Source organism: Alosa pseudoharengus, unplaced genomic scaffold (genome assembly GCF_046254945.1).
Source record: "Alosa pseudoharengus isolate Yale_2024_CS ecotype anadromous, Long Island Sound unplaced genomic scaffold, YU_APseudo_1.1 YU_APseudo_1.1_scf_1, whole genome shotgun sequence".
Taxonomy (NCBI): domain Eukaryota; kingdom Metazoa; phylum Chordata; class Actinopteri; order Clupeiformes; family Clupeidae; genus Alosa; species Alosa pseudoharengus.
Genome location: NW_027468564.1, coordinates 41698301 through 41723241, shown reverse-complemented (window position 1 = coordinate 41723241; position 24941 = coordinate 41698301). Strand labels below are relative to the sequence as shown.

General features: G+C 42.7%; 2 protein-coding genes across 2 annotated transcripts in view; both read right to left on the bottom strand.

Annotated features, from left to right (window-relative positions):
• Positions 1–13399, bottom strand: part of LOC143118971 (kinesin-like protein KIF19) — a 31802-nt gene extending 18403 nt beyond the window's left edge. The window contains exons 1-9 of the mRNA XM_076280160.1: positions 13358–13399; positions 12911–12991; positions 11016–11126; positions 6778–6865; positions 5804–5940; positions 4946–5071; positions 2534–2626; positions 2257–2358; positions 347–499 (exon numbers count right to left, since the gene is read on the bottom strand). Coding sequence (XP_076136275.1) covers positions 347–499; positions 2257–2358; positions 2534–2626; positions 4946–5071; positions 5804–5940; positions 6778–6865; positions 11016–11126; positions 12911–12991; positions 13358–13399 — 933 coding nt within the window. The remainder of the gene's footprint in view (positions 1–346; positions 500–2256; positions 2359–2533; positions 2627–4945; positions 5072–5803; positions 5941–6777; positions 6866–11015; positions 11127–12910; positions 12992–13357) is intronic.
• Positions 13400–14359: 960 nt separating this feature from the next.
• Positions 14360–24836, bottom strand: LOC143128122 (eukaryotic translation initiation factor 3 subunit B-like). The gene is made up of 18 exons (XM_076289791.1): positions 24628–24836; positions 23240–23432; positions 22935–23054; positions 22487–22544; positions 22230–22358; positions 21919–22076; positions 21550–21681; positions 21196–21262; positions 21020–21066; positions 20334–20544; positions 18588–18660; positions 18157–18279; positions 17810–17888; positions 17569–17707; positions 16976–17101; positions 16548–16625; positions 15218–15326; positions 14360–14629 (listed from the first exon to the last, which is right to left on the bottom strand). Exons 1-18 carry the CDS (start codon positions 24731–24733, stop codon positions 14526–14528), a joined length of 2052 nt encoding a protein of 683 aa, XP_076145906.1. The 5' UTR covers positions 24734–24836; the 3' UTR covers positions 14360–14525.
• Between the last annotated feature and the right edge of the window lie 105 nt (positions 24837–24941).

The window sequence follows — 24941 nt, the reverse complement described above, 5'->3', positions numbered from 1 at the left end:
GGTGAGCTTGCTGTCCCGGTGTGTGTGTGTGTGTGTGTGTGTGTGTGTGTGTGTGTTGGTGTACCTTGAGCAGGCGGGTGAGCTTGCTGTCCCGGTGTGTGTGTGTGTGTGTGTGTGTGTGTGTTGGTGTACCTTGAGCAGGCGGGTGAGCTTGCTGTCCCGGTGTGTGTGTGTGTGTGTGTGTGTGTGTGTGTGTGTGTGTGTGTACCTTGAGCAGGCGGGTGAGCTTGCTGTCCCGGTGTGTGTGTGTGTGTGTGTGTGTGTGTGTGTGGGTGTACCTTGAGCAGGCGGGTGAGCTTGCTGTCCCGGTGTGTGTGTGTGTGTGTGTGTGTGTGTGTGGGTGTACCTTGAGCAGGCGGGTGAGCTTGCTGTCCCGGTAGTTGACGAACTGGGCGCCGCGTCCGGCCCTCTCACTCAGCGCGTTGATGCAGTTGGCCAGCGCCAGCAGGGAGCGGTTAATATGGGCACCCTCCTTCATCCGCTTCCCCCTGTTCTGGGTCTGAGAGGAGGAGGAGGAGGAGAGGAGGAAGAGGAGAGGAGAGGGAGAGGAGAGAAGGAGGAAGAGATGAGAGGAGGAGTGGGAGAAAGGAGAGGGAGATGGGGATGAGAGGATGGGGAGGAAAGGAGGAAGAGAGGAGAGGGGGAAAGAGGAGGGGGAGATGGGGAGGAGAGGAGGAGAGGATGGGGAGGAAAGAAGGAAGAGAGGACAGGGGGAAAGAGGAGGGGGAGATGGGGAGGACATGAGGAGGATTAGAGGAGAGGATAAAAGGAGGAAGAGGAGAGGAGGAGGAAGAGAGGAGAGGGAGAGGAGGGGGAGGAGAGGAGGAGGAGGAAGAGAGGAGAGGAGGAGAGGAGTGGGAGAAAGAGGAGAGGGAGATGGGGAGGAGAGGAGGAGAGGATGGGGAGGAAAGGAGGAAGAGAGGAGAGGAGGAGGGAGGAAGAGAAGAGTAGATCAGAAGGGTGAAAGGGAGAGGAGAGGAGAGGAGGAGAGGGGAGGGGAGAGAGAGAGAGAACAGAAGGTAAATTAATTCATAATATTTTAGCCCACAATTTAAAAAAAGATGAGGGGGAGAGGGGGAGGAGGAAAGGAGAGGGGGAGAGGAAAGGAGGAGAGGAGGGGGAGAGAGGAGGAGAAGAGTCGATCAGAAGGGAGGAGAGGAGAGGAGGAGAGGGGAGGGGAGAGAAGGGGGTAGTGTAGTCCACAATTACAGACCAGTCATTCCACACATGTATTCATTCAAACAACCCCTAACTACAGCCAATCCATTTCCCAATGAGTTTGCCTTTCACAACCGAGTCACCATGGAGATTAGCGGTTAGCAACCACTGGGCCTTGCTGGCAGAACTCAGGGTCCATGTGAGGTCAACAGAACCAGGACATTGTTCTCTCGTCTCCAGTGTGTGTGAAATCAGGTGGTAAGGTTTCCATTTTCCAACACACACAGAAAAGGATAAGTGGGGGTGTTGGCAAGGGCTGTGTGTACGTGTGTACGTGTGTGTACGTGTGTGTGTGTGTGTGTGTGTGTGTGTGTGTGTGTGTGTGTGTGTGTGTGTGCGTGCGCGCGCATTTTGCTATGTTACATGAGAGGAGAGACGAGCATTTATTGCATCAACAGCTCCTCATTATGGCCGGTGAATAATGCAACACCTCCAGGTTCAGACGGTCAGGCTGGCTGCAATGGGAGATGTCCAGGCCATCAGATGAGAGCAGACCACAGGAGATGAGATGGGGTGAGATGGGGTCAGAGGAGGGGAGGTGTGGAGGGAGTTTAAGCTGCCTCACCCCATGGCTCTACTGGCAGACAGTCACATACACATGTCCAATAGATAGACAAACACACACAGATGGCCCCCCTCTCTCTCAGGCAGGTAACCTGGCATGCTTTTGGGCAGGAAGCAACAGCGGATAGTATGTCAAGTGTAGCATTTTGTACGTACATACTGTTAGTCAAGCTGTTGAACATCTTTATGTCCCGTTTATAGTTGTAGGAATGAATGAATGTGGATCCAAATTAGCTGTCTCTCTCTGCCTGCCTTTGTAAACGTCAGCTGTCTCTCTCTCTCTCTCTCTCTCTCTCTCTCTCTCTCTCTCTCTATATATATATATATATATATATATATATATATCTCAGACAGAGACAGACAGACACACAAAGTGCATACAGGCAATTCTCCATGCATGCCACACTCACACACACACACACACACACACACACACACACACACACACACACACACACACACACACACACACACCTGTGAGGCCCTCTCAGTCCCGGCCAGGTCCACCATGAAGAGTTTGCCCATCCTGACCTCCTCATTGATGTTCTTCACTCTGCTCTTCTGCTTGACCGTCACCTGGAACAAACACATGACGTGTGTGTGTACGTGTGTGTACGTGTGTGTACATGTGAATCTGGATCTGTGTACAAAAATCACCTGTATGACAGTTAATGTTTGCATGTAAGAGCTAAGCTGGAGATCTTAACTTAACACTTAACGTGTTAGATACAATGTGCGTGTGTGTGTTAACCTGCAGTATAGCATGCGATCTGGATGAGGTCTTGTTAGCTGCAGTAGGCTCTTGTGTCCGTTGCTTGTTGCCTTTGGTCAGCAGGGCCATAATCTACAAACCAGAACAGCGACTACATTACCCATAATTCCAAAAAGGTCACCGAGTGTTCTAATCACATGTACTCATCACATTCATTAATTCCAGACTCATTCTAACCAAGGTGAATTAAAGTAAAGTATAGGTAAGCATTCTGAACTGGTGACCTTGCTATTATCATCACCTGACTTTACTTGTTGAGCTGCATTCACCCTACGTGGATCCCTGAACCCAAACATGAACCATGTTGTCAAATGTCAATGGACTTACGGATGATGCAGCAAATTACTTTGTTTACAGTTTACAATTTTTTGTTTTTGTTTACGTTTTTACTCTTTAAAATAAAGTGCAACCTCTCTCCTGAAAGAATGATAGAAAATGCTTAATGACGAGTGAATTTCTAGGAGGCAAGTGTAACGTCTTTTCTCAAAGAATGATACAAGTGGCTAACGACTGCTGAGTTTTTTAGGACGCTTCAAATGATACAAATGGCTAATGACTAAAATGTCTAGGAGGCTTTTCACCTCATAAACCCATCAGCAGGGATCCAGCTGCCAGCCAGTCAGCCAGCCAAACAAACCCCCATGACCTTGAAGCGCTGTGCACTCTCCAGACTCCAGCAGACCCTCAATGAGCCTGAATCACAGCAGGACCTATTCCCACTTGGCTCCGCTCCCGAAAAGCATGGAGCAAAACACCCATTAATCATGCATAACACCATGGCGCCACCTTGATCACCTTCTAGGCCATTACAGTGTTAATTAAGGCGTTAATGATTCATGCCTTATTAAATATTTCACATAGAGGATGTGTATGGAATCTTGGAGTGAGGATTTGAGGTGTGTGTGAGAGAGAGAGGGTGATAGCTCTTACAACACCTTTACAGCTTCTCATTACCTTCTGCTGGTGAATGGGGCAATTACGATTAGCAAGCTAATTATCATCTATCAGACATTAGCGGGCTAATTAGCTGGCTAATTTCAAGTGTGACTAGACGTACCGCGTCGTGGTACAAAATATGACCGCCGCTCAGTCCTGCAGATTCTGTCCGCAAAAATAAATCATGCTTGTCAATTTGTCTCCATCCATTTCTTACTCCAGCCTCTACTCTTGCACATTTTGTGCATGTAAATGAGTGTGTGCACATGTGTTTGCTTTTGTGTATATGTGTACTTCTGTGTGTGTGTGTGTTCGCTTGTGACTTTGTGTGTGGGGGTAATGGGGTGTGTGTGTGTTTGTGTGTGTGTGTGTGTGCGAGTATGTGCATGTGTGTGTGTGTCTGCATGTGCGTGCGTGCATGTGTGTGTGCGAGCTTGTAGAAATGTAATAACTGGGCGGTGGTAGTGTAGTGGTTAAGGAGCTGGGCTAGCGTGCAGTAGCCTGAAAGTTGTCGGTTCAATTCCCGGCTTCCACCGTTGCCGCCCTTGAGCAAGGCACTTAACCCCAAGTTGCTTCGGGGACAATGTGATCCCTTGTAATATAGCTGACATATATAAGTCACTTTGGTCAAGAAGTGTCTGCTAAATGTAATGTAATGTAATGTAATAAATACCAGCAACCTTCTGCTCAACACCACCATCTACAGGCCGATTGGTGTACAGTCACTAAATGTACACATAAATTAATTTATTGTATGGCCTCCCATGAACGAAATCGCACGAAACTTGCCATGTATTGAAAGGGTGTCATAATGATCCTACACTTCAAATTTTGTGATTTGAACATGTCAGCCAAAGATACCTGCCATTACAACTCATTTTTACACCTCATTTTTTTCTTTTTCATTTTTAACTAGGTGGCGCTATACCGCAAATGAGTCATTATGGAATGGGTTGAGATGACTTCTTGAGACCAACATACAACAAAAACTTTGGTCATCCTAGGTCCTATGGTTCTCGAGATATTCACAGAAAACTTTGTCCGCCCTACCCTCCTTTTGGGGGTCTGGTGTGGCAGGTGGGCGACGGATCAAAAACAAAAATCGACGGTTCCGTGTCATCCTTGTGGGGCTACATGATGAAAATGCTGTTTGTTTGCAATGTCTTGAAAAAAAGGTTGATTGATTGTCTTAAAATAGGGGTGAGCTAAATTAGATGCCATCATCAGTGGCACAAAACCTGTGACACTGGTAAAACAAATATTGACTAAGTAGACACCCAAGTTGAGGCTAAATAGCCAAAACTAGGTCTGAAACATTAGTCAAATGTGTTATGTTCCATCAGCAAGAACTGACATTCTGACCTCCAGTCACCTCCAGTAACTGACCATGTTTTTACCATGCAGTGCATACATTGGTTGTGTTTTTGTTTTTATCCAACATCGGTAACCTCTGACCTCTTTGGCGTTGCTGGTGGAGAACTCGGTGATCCCGGCGATGCGGATCTCGCCCTTAGCGTCCTCCCGCAAGTCAAGATAACCCGACGACGGATTCAGCAGGTCTCGGATCATCTCGTTGTAAATCTACAAAAGCAGATATGAACATTTGATAAACACTGAATCACACCCTTTAAAGTGTGTGTAGTAGTATACCAAAGTAGAGCATCACAGGTATAGCATATAATATATCACGGCACAGCACAGTATTATAAATGTATAGTCCATGTACAGAATGTATCACATATTATGTAGCTGCACTATATGGTGAAATTATACCATATATAATATCATAATTGGGGCAGCCGTGGCCTAATGGGGTGCAGCCGTGGCCTACTGGTTAGGACTTCGGGCTTGCAACCGAAGGATTGCCGGTTCGATCCCCGACCAATAGAAAAAATATGGGCGGGGGAAGTGGTTGAGCACTGCTCTCCCATGCCTACATCCACAGCTGAAGCAAGGCACCTAACCCCTCACTGCTCCCCGAGCGCCGCTGTAGCAGGCAGCTCACTGCGTCGGGATTAGTGTGTGCTTCACCTCACTGTGTGTTAAATCACGGATTGGGATTCCCTCATGGGATCAAAAGAGTATATATACTTACTTACTTACTATAATGGCCACATAATAGATTAACTCAAAATCTAAAGAGGCTCATGCTTGTACACAAGGTTTTCTCCTACTTTAACGTCCCACTTGGTCTGATAGACCTGATGAATGATTAATGGCCACTGATTGACTGACCAGTCAACCGAGCAAAGAGTAAGCTCTCACCTCCACCTACAGTATCAGCCTCACCTCCACCTACAGTATCAGCCTCACCTCCAGGTAGGACATGTAGACGCTGCAGTCCATGTCCTCCTTGCCCGCTTCGATGGCCTTGAAGAGGTCGTTGAGGGTGCGCACGTAGATGCCCGGCTCTGAGTCCACGCCCAGCATGGTGTACGTCTTCCCCGCGCCTGCGGAGACCGGCAAGGACACGGAGTGAGTGGGAGGGTGGGCGGAGAGAACATCGAATGAGTGAGTTTTTAGATTTTTAGTTATAGTTTAAAAGTTATAGTTTTAGGCAGAGAGGCGTCAAATGAGTGAGTTTTTAGATTTTTAGTCATAGTTTAAAAGTTATAGTTTTGGCCGGAGAGAACGTCGAATGAGTGAGTTTTTAGATTTTTAGTTATAGTTTAAAAGTTATAGTTTTGGGCGGAGAGAACATTGAATGAATGAGTTTTTAGTTATAGTTTAAAGTTATTGTTTTGGGCAGAGACAACATCAAATAAATGAGTTTTTAGTTAAAGTTTAAAGTTATAGTTTTGGGCGGAGAGAACATTGAATGAATGAGTTTTTAGGTTTTTAGTTATAGTTTAAAGTTATAGTTTTGGGCAGGGACAACATCAAATGAATGAGTTTTTAGTTATAGTTTAAAGTTAGAGTTTTGGGCAGAGACAACATCAAATGAATGAGTTTTTAGTTATAGTTTAAAGTTATAGTTTTGGGCAGGGACAACATCAAATGAATGAGTTTTTAGTTATAGTTTAAAGTTAGAGTTTTGGGCTTTTTTGCTTTCTTTTCGTCAGGACAGTGAGGAGATGACAAGAAATGAGTGAGAGAAGATGGGGAGTGGGTTTGAGAGATGACCTCAGGCCACTTTGTGGGTACTGAGCCCTTTCATGGTATGGTGTGCCCGATGCTACCACCACGCTACGCTATGAGTTGGGAGTAAGGATGGAGATTGGGCAACTGAATGGGTCACCGAGAATGAGTTGTGGACATTTTGTGGTGATGAAAGCTCTGTGCTCTACCTGTGGGTCCATAGGCAAAGACAGTGGCGTTGTACCCTGCGATCACCCCCTCAATCAGGTTCTTAGTGGTGGCAAGATAAACCTCTTCCTGCACAGCAAAGAAAGACAGGGACATAGAGAAAGAGAGAGAGAGAGGGAGAGAGAGAGAGAGAGAGAGAGAGAGAGAGAGAGAGAGAGAGAGAGAGAGAGAGAGCTGACGTTTACAAAGGCAGGCAGAGAGAGACAGCTAATTTGGATCCACATTCATTTATTCCTACAACTATAAACGGGACATAAAGATGTTCAACAGCTTGATTAACAGTATGTACGTACAAAATGCTACACTTGACATACTATCTGCTGTTGCTTCCTGCCCAAAAGCATGCCTGTTACCTCTCCTCCAAAAATCCAGAGTCGTAGAGAGGCTCTGCAAAATTCTAATCCATCAAGCACCTCACTAAGACCTACCCTGACTTGAGGTGCATTAAAATTTGGCAAACAGTGGTAAACGTTCATGGCGAACATGTTTTCTCTGAACAATTATATTTGTAAACATTCCATTGTAAGGGTAAAACTTCGCCCAGCTCACGTCCAGCTCCACTGTATGTTCGGGGAGAACTACCTCCTCAGACTGTTTGTTGAGTGTTTGCAAATGTTCGCCAAAAACTTAAGGTAAACAGAAACCTGTTTGCAAACATTCGCCTATGTTTGCGAATTTGAAGACACCTCTGACCTCACCTCAGTTTCCATGACAATGTGACAACCCCACCATCACCTTCCAAAACTAACCTCTGCAGAATCCATTAAGCATCACCAAGCATAATCCTCCGGGCAGGCACACGAAAGGGGCGATTTTAGAGGGGGTGGGGGCTAAGTTAAGTTATCACCCAGAGAGAAGCCTACTGCCTGCTGCCGAATGATTCTGGATGTGAAATGTCACACACCTCCTCCATTCCACGGGCAAACACAGAAATCCCAGACATGAAAGACAAAAAATGGGAAGAACTGTGCCGCATGGATGAGGAGAGTCGCCCCCTTGGACAGGAGCCACATGTTTACTGCAGAAGAAACACTGAGAAGACCTTTGTATTATAAGGGGATACAGTATGTTTATATTTGACTGTAATTTATCAACCTGAATCATCTGAATGTTGCACCATCAAGTCTCTCAACTGCACAGACTCTACAGAGAGGAACAAGAGGTCTGTTTGAACCTGATGTGCTTAGGTGACAATCAGCATACTCCTCCCTCCTCTCATTCTCCTAATCTCAATACAACAATCAGCACTCTCATACTCCTAATACCGCTATAATCTCAATACAACAAACAGCACTCTCATACTCCTAATACTGCTATAATCTCAATACAACAAACAGCACTCATACTCCTAATAGGGTCATTCCACGCCAACTCAGCCACCCATGTACATGACACCTCTTAGATTTTGCTGAAAAGCAGTGAAAATATGCCGTATGTTACCAAACGAGGGAATCTGAAGTTTCAGCTCAATATCTCAAACGGTTTGCCTGTGGCGTCCATTTGAATTTCGGGTGCCACGGCCGGAATTGACACATTGAAATTTCACATTTCATCTTTTGCCATTTTTGGAAGCCCATATCGTCTGTTCTAATAGTGGTAGAAGGCTGGAAACTGGTGTGGTAGTTCATTGTAGCCTGTACTACAGGCAGAATCAACATTCCTTACTGTTTGGGTGAGAGGTGGGTCACCAAAGTCCTAAACAAATTTGACGGCATGTGTGATTTTTCACTTTTTGGGTGACCTTAGCACCACAAGGAATGATCATATTTATTCTAAACAGGATTATTTGTTATATGTGGGAACCTTGCTCTTGCCAAAATTAATTTGAAGGGTATGGTACCACCGGCGGGGGTTTTATGGGGGTCCAAAAACCCTCTCCGGCAGAGGTGACTCTTTTGGAACCCCATATTTGGACCCCCAAATGACCATGTGGGCACTTGATGATCCTAATGGGATTTATACCAGATAAATATACATATTTGTTCTTTCTTTTAATGAAATAATATTTTTGACTATGAAGCTCCATAATATGAATTTTATTCTTCATAATGCACCATTTTGGACATTGTTTCCAGAAGTCTGGAATGTAAATCAGGGAGAATTTAGTGATGATAAAGCATGAAAATAGTGGAAATAACTTAGTATTATGCTCAGTGATGGCAAACAATTAAATACTGAGACTGTCACGGATTAACCCCTTATCCCCCATGAAAGAGACCCATTCTTATTATTTAGCTCTTACACTACGGAACATTCTATTTATTTAGTTCTTACACTATGTAACATTCTTATTATTTAGCTCTTACACTATGTAACATTCTTGTTATTTAGTATTTACACTATGTAACATTCTTATTATTTAGTTCTTACACTATGTAACATTCTTATTATTTAGTTCTTACACTATGTAACATTCTTATTATTTAGCTCTTACACTATGTAACATTCTTGTAATTTAGTTCTTACACTATGTAACATTCTTATTATTTAGCTCTTACACTATGTAACATTCTTGTTATTTAGTTCTTACACTATGTAACATTCTTATTATTTAGCTCTTACACTATGTAACATTCTTATTATTTAGTTCTTACACTATGTAACATTCTTATTATTTAGCTCTTACACTATGTAACATTCTTATTATTTAGTTCTTACACTATATAACATTCTTATTATTTAGTTCTTTAAAAGTTTGATGGCGGGTCTCTTTCATGGGGGATAAGGGGTTAATCCGTGACAGTCTATTTAATTGTTTGCCATCACTGAGCATAATACTAAGTTATTTCCACTATTTTCATGCTTTATCATCACTAAATTCTCCCTGATCTACATTCCAGACTTCTGGAAACAATGTCCAAAATGGTGCATTATGAAGAATAAAATTCATATTATGGAGCTTCATAGTCAAAAAATATTATTTCATTAAAAGAAAGAACAAATATGTATCTTTATCTGGTATAAATCCCATTAGGATCATCAAGTGCCCACATTTGGGGGTCCAAATATGGGGTTCCAAAAGAGTCACCTCTGCCGGAGAGGGTTTTTGGACCCCCATAAAACCCCCGCCGGTGGTACCATACCCTTCAAATTCATTTTGGCAGGAGCAAGGTTCCCACATATAACAAATAATCCTGTTTAGAATAAATATGATCATTCCATGTGGTGCTAAGGCCACCCAAAAAGTGAAAAATCACACATGCCGTCAACATTTTTTAGGACTTTGGTGACCCACCTCTTACCCAAACAGTAAGGAATGTTGATTCTGCCTGTAGTACAGGCTACAATGAACTACCACACCAGTTTCCAGCCTTCTACCACTATTAGAACAGACGTTATGGGCTTCCAAAAATGGCAAAAGATGAAATGTGAAATTCCAATGTGTCAATTACGGCCATGGCACCCGAAATTCAAATGGACGCCACGGGCAAACCGTTTGAGATATTGAGCTGAAACTTCAGATTCCCTCGTTTGGTAACATAAGGCATATTTTCACCACTTTTCAGCTAAATCTGAGAGGTACCATGTACATGATACCCTGATTTTGGCTGTTTTCACTTGGAATGACCCAATACCGCTATAATCTCAATACAACAAACAGCACTCATACTCCTAATACCGCTATAATCTCAATACAACAAACAGCACTCTCATACTCCTAATACCGCTATAATCTCAATACAACAAACAGCACTCTCATACTCCTAATACCGCTATAATCTCAATACAACAATCAGCACTCTTATACTCCTAATACTGCTATAATCTCAATACAACAATCAGCACTCATATACTCCTAATACTGCTATAATCTCAATACAACAATCAGCACTCATACTCCTAATACTGCTATAATCTCAATACAACAAACAGCACTCATACTCCTAATACCGCTATAATCTCAATACAACAAACAGCACTCCATTGCACCTAAACAGTGTTTTACTTTTCGGGAACACTCCACAGCATGGGATGAAACTTTTATGAGTTGAAATGTGTAAAAAAATCCACTAATGTATACACTAATACACTACACTGACTCAAGATTAGAATAAAAATGGAAATGGAATGGAATGGAAATGCATGTATTTGAAACAGGGACAATGCACACATAAACATTAATCTTGTAATACAAGAGAATATGTCTTGGGCCAGGTTATACAGTAGCAACAATTGCTAATTTCCACCCGTAGACCCTGGGGGACTGAGGGGCAGGTACCTGCTGGGCTTGCTGGCCAAAGGCCACATCAAACATGTAGGTCTTCTCCCTGGAGCGGTTGGCCCGCAGGTGATTCTCAGTGTCCTCAAATGGGTCCATCAGAACTACCATCTGCAAAAGGCCACAGACACAAGTTAGCCTACAACATTACAGTCCATGCAAAAATCCATTAATAACAACGAAGAACAACCAGAGACTAACTCATACACACAATTACATGACATGATGCTTATTCCATGCACACAATAAACACTAATATCAATCATATCAACAAATAACAACTATAGCATATATTGTGAGACAATAAATGTATGGAAAGTGCTTATGAAAACTGATACAAATGCACACAAAAACTGAATTTAGGTTCCGAGGGCTATGATGTAACTTTCAACTAGGTTATGGACTACTTTGAGTATGTTAGGCTATTGTGCAGATGCAGGTCATATGCACAATAGCCATAATGTTTCAAATGTTGCTGCATTTTTATAATGAAGGACTCATAAAACCGTACAGCACCCCAATGTGTATGCATGTGTGAAGTTATATTAGCTTTATTATGTAATGCAGTTTATATAGAGTACTGCACGTGACTCTGACCGTTCCTCCAGCAGTGGCCAGTGTTGAGCTCTGCTGTGAGGGTTCATTCCTTGCCTTCTCCTCTCTAGACTTTCCATTAGTTTCCATTCCAGTGACATTTGCAGTGTACCTGGTCTAGCAATGCATACAATGCATACAATGCATACACTTCACACACACGCCCGACACGGAATAAAACAGTCTGCTTGTGACATAAGCATTCAACTGAACACCTACTGTACTTCTGAGATTATACTGTATCTGAGGTATGCTCTGTGTGTGTGTGTGTGTGTGTATGTGAGTTTGTGTGTGTGTGTGTGTGTGGTCTGACGTTCCCACGCTAATGCGATACTCCCTCCTCACTTTCACAAACTCTCTGACGTGAACGCTGACTCTATCCTCCCAGGGCTGGGTGTAATGTCTTGGCCGAGGCACGGGGTGGGGTGGGGGGGGGGTTGTTGAGAAGCAACTGAGCACACAGCTCCACCTGCCTCACTCGCTCACATGCAAAGCTAAGTGGATTAGGCTCTGACTTATGGGAGCAAATTTAGCCCTTGGTTTCTCCCAGAGCACAGTGTGCGCGCGCACCCCGCCCCCCACCCCCCCCACACACACACACACACACACACACACACACACACACACACACACACACGGCACACACACACACACACACACACACACACACACACACACACGGCACACACACACACACACACACACACACACACACACACACACGGCACACACACACACACACACAAACACATGGCACACGGCACACATCCACAGCGCAGGTGAGCAGCAGCCTGAATCAGTGGGGCATCTGGCAAGACTCCGATGCTGAAGAACACACTAAACAGCCAGAACTCATTGATTTATCCAAATGTTCTGCTGGAAAATGTTTAAACTAGCCATAGTCTAATGTGTTAGAATCAGTATCTATCTATAACACAGTGCTCTAACTTGTATTTCATCAAGTTGTGGTAGGCTATATCTCCTTCACAGTAATAGCAACTAGAGAAAAGGTTACACAAAAACAGTTATTTTATGTTGGTGGCTCAAGTTGATCCACTGTTCCATCAGCATGAATTCACCATTCTAGGTACACAGAGGTAGGCGACACACAGATAGGTAGGCTTTTGGGCAGACTACTTACTCCTCCAGGGAAAGCAATTCCTTGTGGCATGGTGATTATGTGGTGTATGTGTGTCTGTGTTTGTTTTTGTGTTGCATCGGTGTCGTTACGCAATATTCCCACCGCACCTGTCCTGCACGGTGCACCTGATGCGTCTGTGCAAAAGTTTGACGAAGCCTACCTGGTCATCCACGCGCTGGGCTACCACCGTTGCCCCCTCCTCAATCTCAGCTTCATTTAGCGGACGGATCCGTAGAGCCACCTGTAAATGAAAACAAATCATATTTTTCAAACCAAATAGTCGGTCACGAAAAAAAAAATCAAATTCAAGTAGGCTATTTCATATTTTTATAAGTGTAGTAGCAATCCTATCATAGGTCTACGGTAGCCAACATAAACAAAGGTGCAATGTTGAACAATAAGGAATGTCTGCCAAATAGCCAAACATACAGCCCACCTTTCACACAGGAAGCAAGACGAATTTAATGTAAACATGCTGAAAAGATAAGCCTAGTTCAAAATATTCTGAACGAAACCCTGTAGGCTATATGAGACAATGGTTGACATGCAACACGTGAAGAATGTCATGCCGAACAAACTGCAGCAAAGACAAGAGACGTAGGCCTACCGTAAGTTGGTGATCTTTTGATTCCACTGGCAGGTCCTTCATGTCTGCTTTAACTCATTACAATGCGTCCGATCTCTGGCTTGCTTTACTTAACAAAATGAATAGCCGCGGGCCGCGAGTTCATCGTGTCCGGCTGCAGCCATGGGGCTTCTCTGTCCGACCGGGTGGCCAGATGGTCCAGCTATCCAGGTGACCAGATGACTGCTAGACTGTTCTCATTGGCTGAACAGGGGATAATCCTCTCTTTATAAAGCGACAAGGAGGCCAGATCTACAGTAGCAGCAAGTGGTGCACACGGGAATATGTAAGGTAAATTAGCCAGTGAGAAATACAGCTTAATGAGAAGTTCACGCCGTTGCCGTTGCGGCCTTCACATCGAAATTTCAATAAGCTTAATAGCCCATAATTTAAACTCAAATATTACCCTTATTTCTAGCCTATGTAAATTCAGTTTTTCAACCCATCTTTCCTGTCTAGTCCCAAATCACACTAAGAAACGTAACCGCTAACTTGTCTCAAACGTAAGCCGCCTATCCTGTTTTTGTCAACAAATATCGCTCAGACACATTCCAATCTGTTTGCAAGTTGCTTATTTGCTGCTTAAGCAGTATGGATGTAACCTAAATTTGAAGAAATATTTGTGATCGTCGACCTACCGTGTTTAGGTTGTCTTTAGGTTACAACCCCGTGGCTCAACGCGTCTTGTTCCCATAGAAACGGTGTGCGGGAGGGCAGTGACATACTGGGGAAATTTCCATGAATCCCACTTGGGCACGTTGTTTTGTTGTAGAACTTAATGCAAGTGTGTCAACAACAGCAGCAACAAGTCAACAACAGTCATTTTTAAAAAAAAGTTTCTGTAAAAGCTGAAGCTTGGACCAGACCCATACTAGTTCTTTGCATGTTATTATGGCCTACTTGAATTAATGTAAACAGCACTATCCTAGAAATGATGGAGACAGTAAAACACTAAAACAGTGAAACATAAAAAAAAACAGTGAATTAATTTAAAAGATTTATTTCAAATACAGCCGTAGTGTTTAACCACACAACCTAATCCAAGATGAAGAAGAGTTTTTTTCCCTCTTTCTTCTTTTTCTTTAAAACATGTCCTTCACCAGGTAACCGGGTGTGTGCCTAAGATGGCATCGGTCATTTACAAATAGGCCTACTCCAAGTCTCCTAAAGGAATGATCTCTTCGTTAATGAAAAACTCGACGGTCTCCTCCTCCCAATCCTCCACGTTACTTTCCAGCTCATCTGTGTCCACATCTGCAGGAGGCAGCAAAGACAATACAGTAGGTCAGGGAACCAGGAGCACACACACACGCACACGGACACAGACACAGACACAGACATGGACATTTGCGTATTTGTTAGAATTACATGTTGCATACAAAAGCGTCTGACTATAGGCAAACATGTGTGCAGATACAAAAAAAAAAAAAATAATACACACAGCTATACAAATTCATATTATAGCAAATCACAGAGCAGAAAACAAGTTAACATGTATCAGTTGAGTCGGATATAGAAGAAATGATGTGGAATAACAGTGGGGGCGTGGGAGAATGACATTGGGTAACATCACTGTAATGTTGTAATAAGGTTGTGTGGAGGTTACCTTGGGTAACATCATTGTAATGTTGTAATAAGGTTGTGTGGACATTGTGTGGAGGTTACCTTGTGTAACATCACTTTAATGTTGTCATAAGGTTGTGTGAACATTGTGTGGAGGTTACCTTGGGTAACATCACTTTAATGTTGTCATTAGGTTGTGTGGACATTGTGTGGAGGTTACCTTGGGTAACATCACTTTAATGTTGTCATTAGGTTGTGTGGACATTGTGTGGAGGTTACCTCCTCGTAGCTGAAGGCGGAGCTCCCTCTGATCGTTGTAGGCCTGCATTGCACGCTCCCGGTAATTCCGGTACTCCTCCATCATCAGCCGACGCTTGTCCACCAGCTCCTGCACAGGCAAGTGGGTAAGACCAGAGCACATTAGCCCACGTATTACATTACGTCACCTCACATTACACACTCAACATTACATTAGATTAGCCTACTAGCTATAGCTTGGCCACACACATTACATTATGTGATCTCACTGACCAGGTAACATTACATTAGATTAGCCCACTAGCTATAGTTTGGCCACACACATTACATTATATGACCTCACTGACCAGGTAACATTACATTAGATTAGCCCACTAGCTATAGCTTGGCCACACACATTACATTATATGACCTCACATTACACACTCAACATTACATTAGATTAGCCCACTAGCTATAGTTTGGCCACACACATTACATTATATGACCTCACTGACCAGGTAACATTACATTAGATTAGCCCACTAGCTATAGCTTGGCCACAAACATTACATTATGTGATCTCACTGACCAGGTAACATTACATTAGATTAGCCCACTAGCTATAGCTTGGCCACACACATTACATTATATGACCTCACTGACCAGGTAACATTGACCTCTCCAGAATAAGTCCCGCCTCTGTAAATTCCGTATCCATCCAACTTCCGGGCGTGGATTGTCTATGAGAAATAACATGGCGTTTCGAAATATCATACCGGTAAAACATCTGTAGGTAGCGAAGTTGAAAAAGCTGGTGGGCAGATTGGCCTACACACTTCTGCCATATAGTTTCCACTGGATTTTTTGATTGTCGGTGCCGTTTAAGTAGTATACTATAGACTATACTACTTAAACGGCACCGAAAATCTAAAAATCCAGTGGAAACTAGATGGCAGAAGTGTGTAGGCCAATCTGCCCAGCAGCTTTTTCTACTTTGTCACCTACAGAGTTTGACAGGTACGATCTTTCAAAACGCCATGTTATTTCCCATAGACAATCCACGCCCGGAAGTTGGATGGATACGGAAGTTAGGAGGCGGGATATATTCTGGAGAGGTCTATTACATTAGATTAGCCCACTAGCTAGGCAACATATTACATTACATAGTCAACTTATCTTATTTCAAAGCTAACATGAATGGTTTCCTACAGTATGACCCCTTTAAATATGTGGTACCCATGTAATGAATCCAGGAAGTTGATTGATTTTAACCACTAACCATGCTTACTGGAGTTCATATCCAGCATGTGTGCATCAAAAACTACAGATCCCATAATCCTCTCCCTCACTCTTGATTTTAACCACTAACCTTGGAGGCCTTGGACTGGCTGAGGCGATCTTTCTGCTCGAAAATCTTGGAATACTTTTTCAGGTCCTTCTTTATATTCTGTCAAACAAAAACACATTACCAAAATCAATACAGAAATCAGATTAAGACTACAATTAACATATCAGAATCAGATTGGATCAGGGGCACGTTTTCCAAAACCATAGTTGCTAACTAAGTTAGCAACTTTGTTGGTTGCAATGCAATTTTCCATTGCCAACCAACTAAGGTGCTAACAGGTTAGCAACTATGCTTTTGGGAAACACACCCCTGATCAACAACTCAAAAAGACAATTCACAGCAGGACTTTGCCTATTCATAGGTATATCGTCTTCCAGAATCTGGTGGTATAAAATGTGTGGTATAGCTACAGACAACTTGAATGGTATTATGGGTAATTGTCAGTTTACCTTGATTTCCTCATTACTCAGTAGAGTTGGTGGACGTGGTCTCCATAGCAGCTGGCAGAAACGATCCTTGTTGTTTTTCTGTAGGAGACGCCCTTGGAAAGTCCACAACCAGTAGGCATTGTCCACCTATTGGATCAAGGTTAACACAACATGGGGAAGAAGTTAGGAGAGGTGAGCTTAAAGGGGAACTATGCAGTTTTTTTTTAGCTTAATTTACCTTAACTGAACAGCTTCGGAGTCATTGGAATCGTTATATGACTTTTTTCGGGTTGAATGGTGACCCGTCTCGCTTCCCCCCTAGCGCCTGTCGGCGGAAAAACCACCTTTGCAACTTTGGGCCTGCTGCCATTGCGCCTACTGTTTAAAACACTCAAATGTCTGTGACGGTATATCTCACAATCCTGCAGGACAGTGGATTTGTGGATTTCTTTACGAATGGCAAATGCAGATGTTGCAAGAATACAGATAATTTACATGTCATTCTCAGACCATTTTCAATTTTTGACACACCAACATTTCACCCAACTGAATGCATTAATTCACCTTCTCAGTTCACCGAATTCAGTCCGAATCGAGTCCAATCGACTCCTTACCTTGTGACTCCACCAGGAGACAGACGTGACTACGTAGCGTCCCGTGGGGTCCCACTCCACGTCCGATGCCATGTAGTGCTCAGCGATGTTCATCATGGTACAGTCCGACGTGTCCACGAACGCAAGAGCGCCATTCATACTGACGGAGAGAGAAAGAAAGATTATTGTGATGATTGAAACATGCTCATTTGCCACACAAAAACATGAACCCAACTGTATGTAGGCACGCACACACACATACCTCCTTAGTCCGGCAAGAACCATGAACTGTCCCTGAGGGCTCCAGAAGATGCTGTTGGCCTGCTGCTTGTCAAACATCTCTGCAAAAACACACACACATTTATTTACATTCATTCATTTAACAGACGCACGTGCACACACACACACACCCTGCAAAATATTACATTTAACATGAAAATATTGTATCACAAATGTATAAATTTCAAGTCATTCACTACAGAGGCGAAAGATTGAACACAACTCAAGACTGATGCCGAGAAACACTATTTATGTCCCAAAGCCACAATTGATACACCAGCATTCTTTGGAACAGTTTCCAGAAGTACAGTACTAGAAGGTGAGCCTTACTGATGAGATCGATCTTGCCGTTGTTCTTCACGTGGTAGAAGGAGGCGTTGATCCGGGGAGACTCGCCGTGAAGGACGGCAAACTTGCTCCCGTTGGGCTCCCACGCAAACGCTATGATGCTCTCTAGGAAAGACACGGGAAACGTACCCATAAAAGCTCTGAAATTCCGACTTGCGTTTGAAAAGTGCCACTTCAGAATGTATTTAATGAAAAGGGCAGAATGAACATTTCAATTCAAATAAACAGTATTTGTGGGTTTAGTGCATTTTTTGGCAGTATTACTGCGCTGTTTATCATGAATCAATTTATCACAAAGTATCTGTACCTAAAATGTATTTCTCATTCTCCTTCTTGATGTAATTGTATTATTTATTATTTTGTAAACGTTAGTGCATTTGTACGCAGGTGTGAAATTCTAGAATGTTCCTGACCTTTCATTTCCACCACGTCTACGGGCACCTGCTTTTCCCTCATGCGGAAGATTTCAAAATTTGTGACCACACCCTGTGTCGGAGAAGACATACACAACAGCTGTTAGTAATGACCTTCACAAGATCACAGAAACAGACAGAGTACAAAATAATCACAAATTAAATCAGAAAAAAGTGACCAGACACTGATTACAGGGTATCTGCACATTTTCTAAGTCCAAATTTAAAGACTTTTAAGACCTTTTTAAGACATCTAAATGGAAAAATTAAGACTATACCACGGCAAAAAAGATACATACGACAACTTAAAAATGTTTTATGCAATCGTTTTTTTTTCTACTAATTTGAACACCCACCCCATTTTAGATGTCTACAGAAGTTACCAAATATATTTTGGCAAAAGACAATAATTGTGTATGAATTACCTTCACAGCTATAAATGCCCAATTTTAGGGTCTGGACTTGTTGCTTTTGAAGCTGGCTGTACATATCTGGTTGTGGTGCTGGCTGAGACTGACTGTTCTTGACCTGTATCTGTAGTAGCCTAGGCTACTTGCCAAACATGTGTACTGGACTGGATTCCCTTCAATATTTTTTCAAAGGGAAATGCTGGCAAGCAAGCTGCAGACAGATATTACAGGTAGGCTATAGACAGATATTTACTTAGACTAGGCCAGCAACACACGCTGGAGAGATGCAAACAGATCAACTTCACGTGTATTTCCTCCTGATTACAAAAACGTTTGTTTTCTTTTTCTGTCGGTCCGTGGTTCCTTCATAAATTGCGCAGGAAATTATCAGATGAGTGACAGAAGCACCGGTCCGCGCATAATTTGACCAGCAGTCTTCGTGTCCATAGTTTGTGAAACGATGCTGCGTCCGAGCAAATAAGATTCTAAGCCCAACGCAACTCCAAAAAAGGAGGACAAATGAGCGTCCGGCTTGAGGCTGCGCCGGACAGGGCTTTTAAAATCCGTATGTCCGCCTAAATCCGAATGTATGGCCACCCTATCGCTAACTGGCCTAACTGTTTCTCCCTCTCACTCTACCGCTCACGGCTACCTGCGTATCTCTCAGGCCTCGGCTACACCACGAAAACGTCAGGCATATATTTACATAGCCTATACACTACCGTTTTCACACCTTTAATGACACCCATGAAAAACATCTTCACTCTGCAACCACTACACCTTATAGTCACTTATAGCCTAAAGTTCCGTTTAAAAATACACGAAACCGGGTGGAGACATTTCACTCGCTCTCTCGCACTCGCTAGCCTACACAAATTCAATACCTGCTTTTCGAAAATTCAAGACATTCCACACAATTTAAGACTTTTTTAGGCCTTAAAAACCGAAAGTTGTATTTAAGACTTTTTAAGACTTTTTAAGGATCCGCGGGAACCCTGTGATTAGACAGATTAAACACTAGAAAAACGCAGGTATATTCTTGTTTATTATGTCTTGTTTGTATGTGCACATTGTCGTCTCTAGAATGTATAGACTGTCTATATGTAATGTATTTCAGCATTACCAGAGTGACACCAGCAGCCAGAACCAAATTCCTTGTAAGTGTGAACATGCTTTACACAAATCAAATCTAATTCTGATTGAGATTCAGGCACAGACCAAAACTCTGTCACACTCTCACTCTCTGAGTCTGCCTCTCTCTCACCCAGTACCAACAATATCTCTTTTTTCCCCAGAACCCTCCACCATTGCCCTCACCTTGACCCCTTGACCTTACCTGTGTTCCCTTGGGTGTGCGGTCCACCTTGACGCACAGGTAGTCTCCGTTGCGCTGCCAGTGCAGCTTGCAGTCCACCACGTTGAAGAGGTTCCTGACGCGGATCTCCTGACGCGAGGGCAGTTGCATCAGTGTCACGCGCGCCGGGATGTCCTTATCCTCCGGGACCCAGAACGCAATTATGTTGTCACCCGGCGACCACGAGAAATCCCTTCAATAAAAGAAATGCACCATTGTTCAGCTTTTTACTACACTGTTTGACTTGAGAGTACAACAGGAAAAACACTTGTGCATTCAAACTATATATACATGTAACTATATAACAACTGATTGCACTGCCTATCGTGTATTACTAGACAATTCCATAATCCTTCATAAAATCACTGGTCTACATATTATTGCAAATACTGGCATACTTATACAGCAACTTTTATTTTTTATTTTTTATTAATTGCTGATCTATGATCTATAATTCCTTCACAGAATTCTGCAAACTATAACTATATAAAACAACTTACTACATTGCCTATCGTATTTTAGCTTATTTGCATACTTACTTATTGTATACTTATACAGCACTTTGGCATACTTACACAATATTTATTTTATTAACTGCTGATTTATGATCTATAATTTTTTCACAGAATTCTGATGCAGTGGCAGAGAGGCAAAAATTGAACACTCACTTAATTCCATTGATCTTGAGACTCTTCTTATCGAGCAGGCCCATAGACTGAAATAAATGTAAAAAAAAGGACAACAGTTATATAAACCCATGGGGATAGAAAAAACAAAAAAAACAACAACAGATGGAACGTTTCTTCAGTTGTGTTGATTTGCTCAAATTTGATCTGAGTCTTACCGGCGTCTCATAGATGCTAAGCGTGTCTTGGGTCATTCTAGCAAAGAACTTCCCGTCCTGACTCCATCTGTGAGCAATGATGTACTTTGATGAATAATCACGAACAAGCGCTTTATCACTTCATTATAACATGCTCCAAATGATTGAGGGTATGAGAGGGGGAGGTAGGAGAGAAAGAAAGAAAGATAGAAATAGAGAAAGAAAGAAAGAAAGAAAGAAAGAATGCACAGTGGAAAAGAGAAAACAACCATAAGGAATAAAACACAGACCGATAGAGAAAGAAAGAAAGAGAGAGAGAGAAAGAAAGAATAAATATGAAAGACACTGACACAGAGTTCCTGGTGCCCCACTCACTTGAAGATGGGCCAGTGTGCGGAGCTCTCGCAGTGGAACCCTCTCTTCTTCTGTCCAGTCAGGATGTCCCAGATGATGATGGCTTGTGGGTCCTCCTTGGTGTCCAACAGGGGACTGAACGTCACCACGTACCTGCCAGCCATCATTGCATGGTTATGTTTACGTTTACTAGTGAGCAGACACAACACTCTCATCCAAAAAGACATACAAAACCAAAAACACCACTAAATCATAACACCACTATAACACATTCATATTGATGATAGTTATAAGGATGCCTATATTGAAGATGTTATCAAGCAGTCTCCAGTAGGACGGAATGGCAGATGTTTTCCATAATGTTGAATCAGTTTAAGAATCTGCACATACCTCTCACAGGGCGAGAAGTCGATGAGGGACACACCCTGGTGACTGAACCTCTGGATCTGCTTGAACTTCTCGCCTCCCCATAATGCAATGCCTCTCTGGTGGAAGGTGGCCAGGTACGTGCCTTTGGGCGACCAACGGACGTAGGTCTCTGTCCAGCGCTGAGGTGGACAGTAGAAGGGGGAGGGGTTATTTATGCATTTAATGCAGCCCATTGAATTTTACTATAATGGAATATGTGCATGTATTAATATGGTTAACTAACAATTCATTCATTCATTCATTCATTCATTCATTAGGGTTAATGTACTCACTGCTCTCTCCTCAGCAACGATTGGCTCTTTAGGATCATTGGCAAATATGGCCGTCCTCTCGCCTGATTCATAGATCACACTGTACTGATCCCGACAGTCTTGATCCTCAATCCAGTGCCGCATGTTACCCTGAAAACGATAACATGCATTCAACTTCAGGGAACAGTTACGTCAAACAGCAAGTCAGACACTTATTCTACATGGTATAGGCTAGGCATTAGTAACAGAGGAATATTTTCAGTCAGATGAGCACGTACAAAGTCCTTGAATGGCTGTTTTTCTGGAGTCTCCCATTCATCACAGATATTCATGTACCTGTAAGAACAAGAAATAGTTTTTGAGAGCAGTTATGTGTCTGCCTAAGATGAAAAATTATCAGACTACCTCCATATTTATACCAGGGGCTCTCAATCCCAAGTGCATGCTGGAGCATTGTTGCTCTGCTAGTTTTCCATCAGCTTGACTGGACGACTTGAACATTTTAACACTAGGCAAGAGCATTATATACTGAATTAGGTGCAAGTGCAACCATGCTGAATCAGGTGTGGCCGAAGCATAGATTGGTAAAGGTTTTTTTTGTTTTAGAGTGAGGGATCGGATTTAGAACCCCTTCAATATACTGAATAAATAGTTATTCCTTTAAGTTACAAATGAAATTTGTAAGATACTAAATGAAGGTTTATTTAGATATATAAAGGGACCTACTTGTCAAAGTCTGTGAAGAGGTTTACTCTGAATGCATGTTGTTTGTCGAGCTTGTAGCCATCAGCGTTCTTTACAGCCTCTAGGGCGTGGTTCGGATTAGCATATTCTAGGAAAATGTACCTGAAGCGGAGGGGAAAAAAGACAGGTGGTGAACAGAGTCTACAGAAACTGCAAGGAACAACTGTTAGAAAGTATGAGTGTGCCGTGTAAATGTTATAATATTATATACAATAACAAACACGTATGCTTATAATATTATATAAATAAAAAGTATACTTATAATATTGTATAAATATTATGCTCACCCTTTTGTTGTACCCTCTGTATCTGGATAAAATTCATTGGTGATTTTGCCGAACTTAGAGAAAATTTTGTGAATGACGTTTTTGAGCTTCTCAAGTCTCTCGGGGCCGACCTGGGGCACGTTGTCCACCACCACCACAGAGTCGATACCGTCGGCCTCCAGCGGCTTCTCCCGCAGAACATCTGCCAAGAGCTCTGCGAAGGCACACGGGGCAAAGGACAATGTTCAAGTCTGCTTGATGTCATGTGCGTTAACACAAGGTCAACGTTTATTATAAAATGTATTGGGCAATGGCCAACATTTGACTAAGTCTGTCTGTGTGACTGTGTTTTTGTTGTCACACATCACTGACCTTGAGGGAGGAGAAGACATGGCACATTTTATTACACCTGACCTACTGGATAAAAGAGCTGTGCAGTCACGAAAGTCTCATATCACCATATGTCATGTTATATCTCAATATGAATAGCTAATATAGCTAACCACATGAAAAGGCTCATTTCCAATTTAGAATTTTCACTTGAAAAATAAAGCCTTGCATTTAATGTCAATTTTGACCTATTTCGGCCTCATTTTAATTTCATTCATAGATTTGTACCAACAACTGCTGAGTGGTTGGGATTGGAATAATTGTACAAATGTAAGCCTATGCAAAAACAGCTTTATGGTATAGTTCAAACTCAATACAAAGAAATAATTGTATAGTTAACCAACCACGTTAAGCAATTCAGAAAGGACACTGAAAAATTGTCAGTTGACAATGTCCTCTATTATCTCAGCTTGCCGACCTCATGAGTCAGTCTCAGATTTCACTGTCTGTTGCAATGAGATAAGATACTAAATAACGGTTTCACGTTTAGGCCAGAAGTATGTTTCTCATTTTTAAAATAAAGCTACAACTAAAAGCTGGTCCCAGAAAATAAAAAAGACATCACTGTCAGCTAAGAGGACACGTTTCTCTGATTAGTCTGGTTAGTGATATTTGATACGTGGAATGTTATGCCGAGCAGCCTTACATAAGGTATAACGAGGTCCATAAATAACTCTGTGGCTTTGTGGCAATACAGCAATAGAATAGTACAAATACCGGTATGTAGACTGGACACAATGTATCAAGTCTGGCCCGTCCGCATTCTAGCCTACTACACTAGGATGCTGCGAATGCGTCAGCATCCAAGCCATAGTCTCGCTACGGTAGTATCAAGAGATAGGCAGGGTGCTACCCCAAAAGCGTGTATTTATGGCACATGCCCACAAAAAACATTAACTCGAATTGGGTCAGAATTCAATCAAGATGGGAAAACTGAATTTTAATGCAAGATAGCATGCAGGAGCTAGCACATTAGCTTAGTAGCGGGCCGTGAAAGCCTGGTCCTTTCCCAAGCTTACCTTCATCCTCAATGTCGTCCACGAAGTCCTCGGTGTCGCTAAACGAAGGCTCCTCCTCGTCTTCGTCAAATTCGGCTCCCGCAGCCATGTCTAGTGTATTCTGCATCTGATAGCTTGTCAAAAACGTGTTAATACCACGAATAAAATATATCTTGTGATAAAAGATGTAGACCTGCCCGCATCATTGGAGAGCCATGCTACGTTGTGTAAGGTAATGGCAGCGGACTGGGGCTTGGACCTTCGAGAACAATACAGCTGCACACTACATGTGCGCAGCTTTCCGTACGACTCCCATGTCTAGTGACTGCACCAAC

Excerpts from the sequence above, each read along its gene's own strand:
- LOC143128122 (XM_076289791.1), bottom strand. The coding sequence starts at position 24,733 with ATGCAGAATACACTAGACATGGCTGCGGGAGCCGAATTTGACGAAGAC. Across the intron at positions 21,682-21,918 it reads GACTTCTCGCCCTGTGAGAG|GTACGTGGTGACGTTCAGTC; the intron begins GTATGTGCAGAT and ends GATGGCTGGCAG. Across the intron at positions 20,545-21,019 it reads CTCAAGATCAATGGAATTAA|GGATTTCTCGTGGTCGCCGG; the intron begins GTGAGTGTTCAA and ends CTTTTATTGAAG.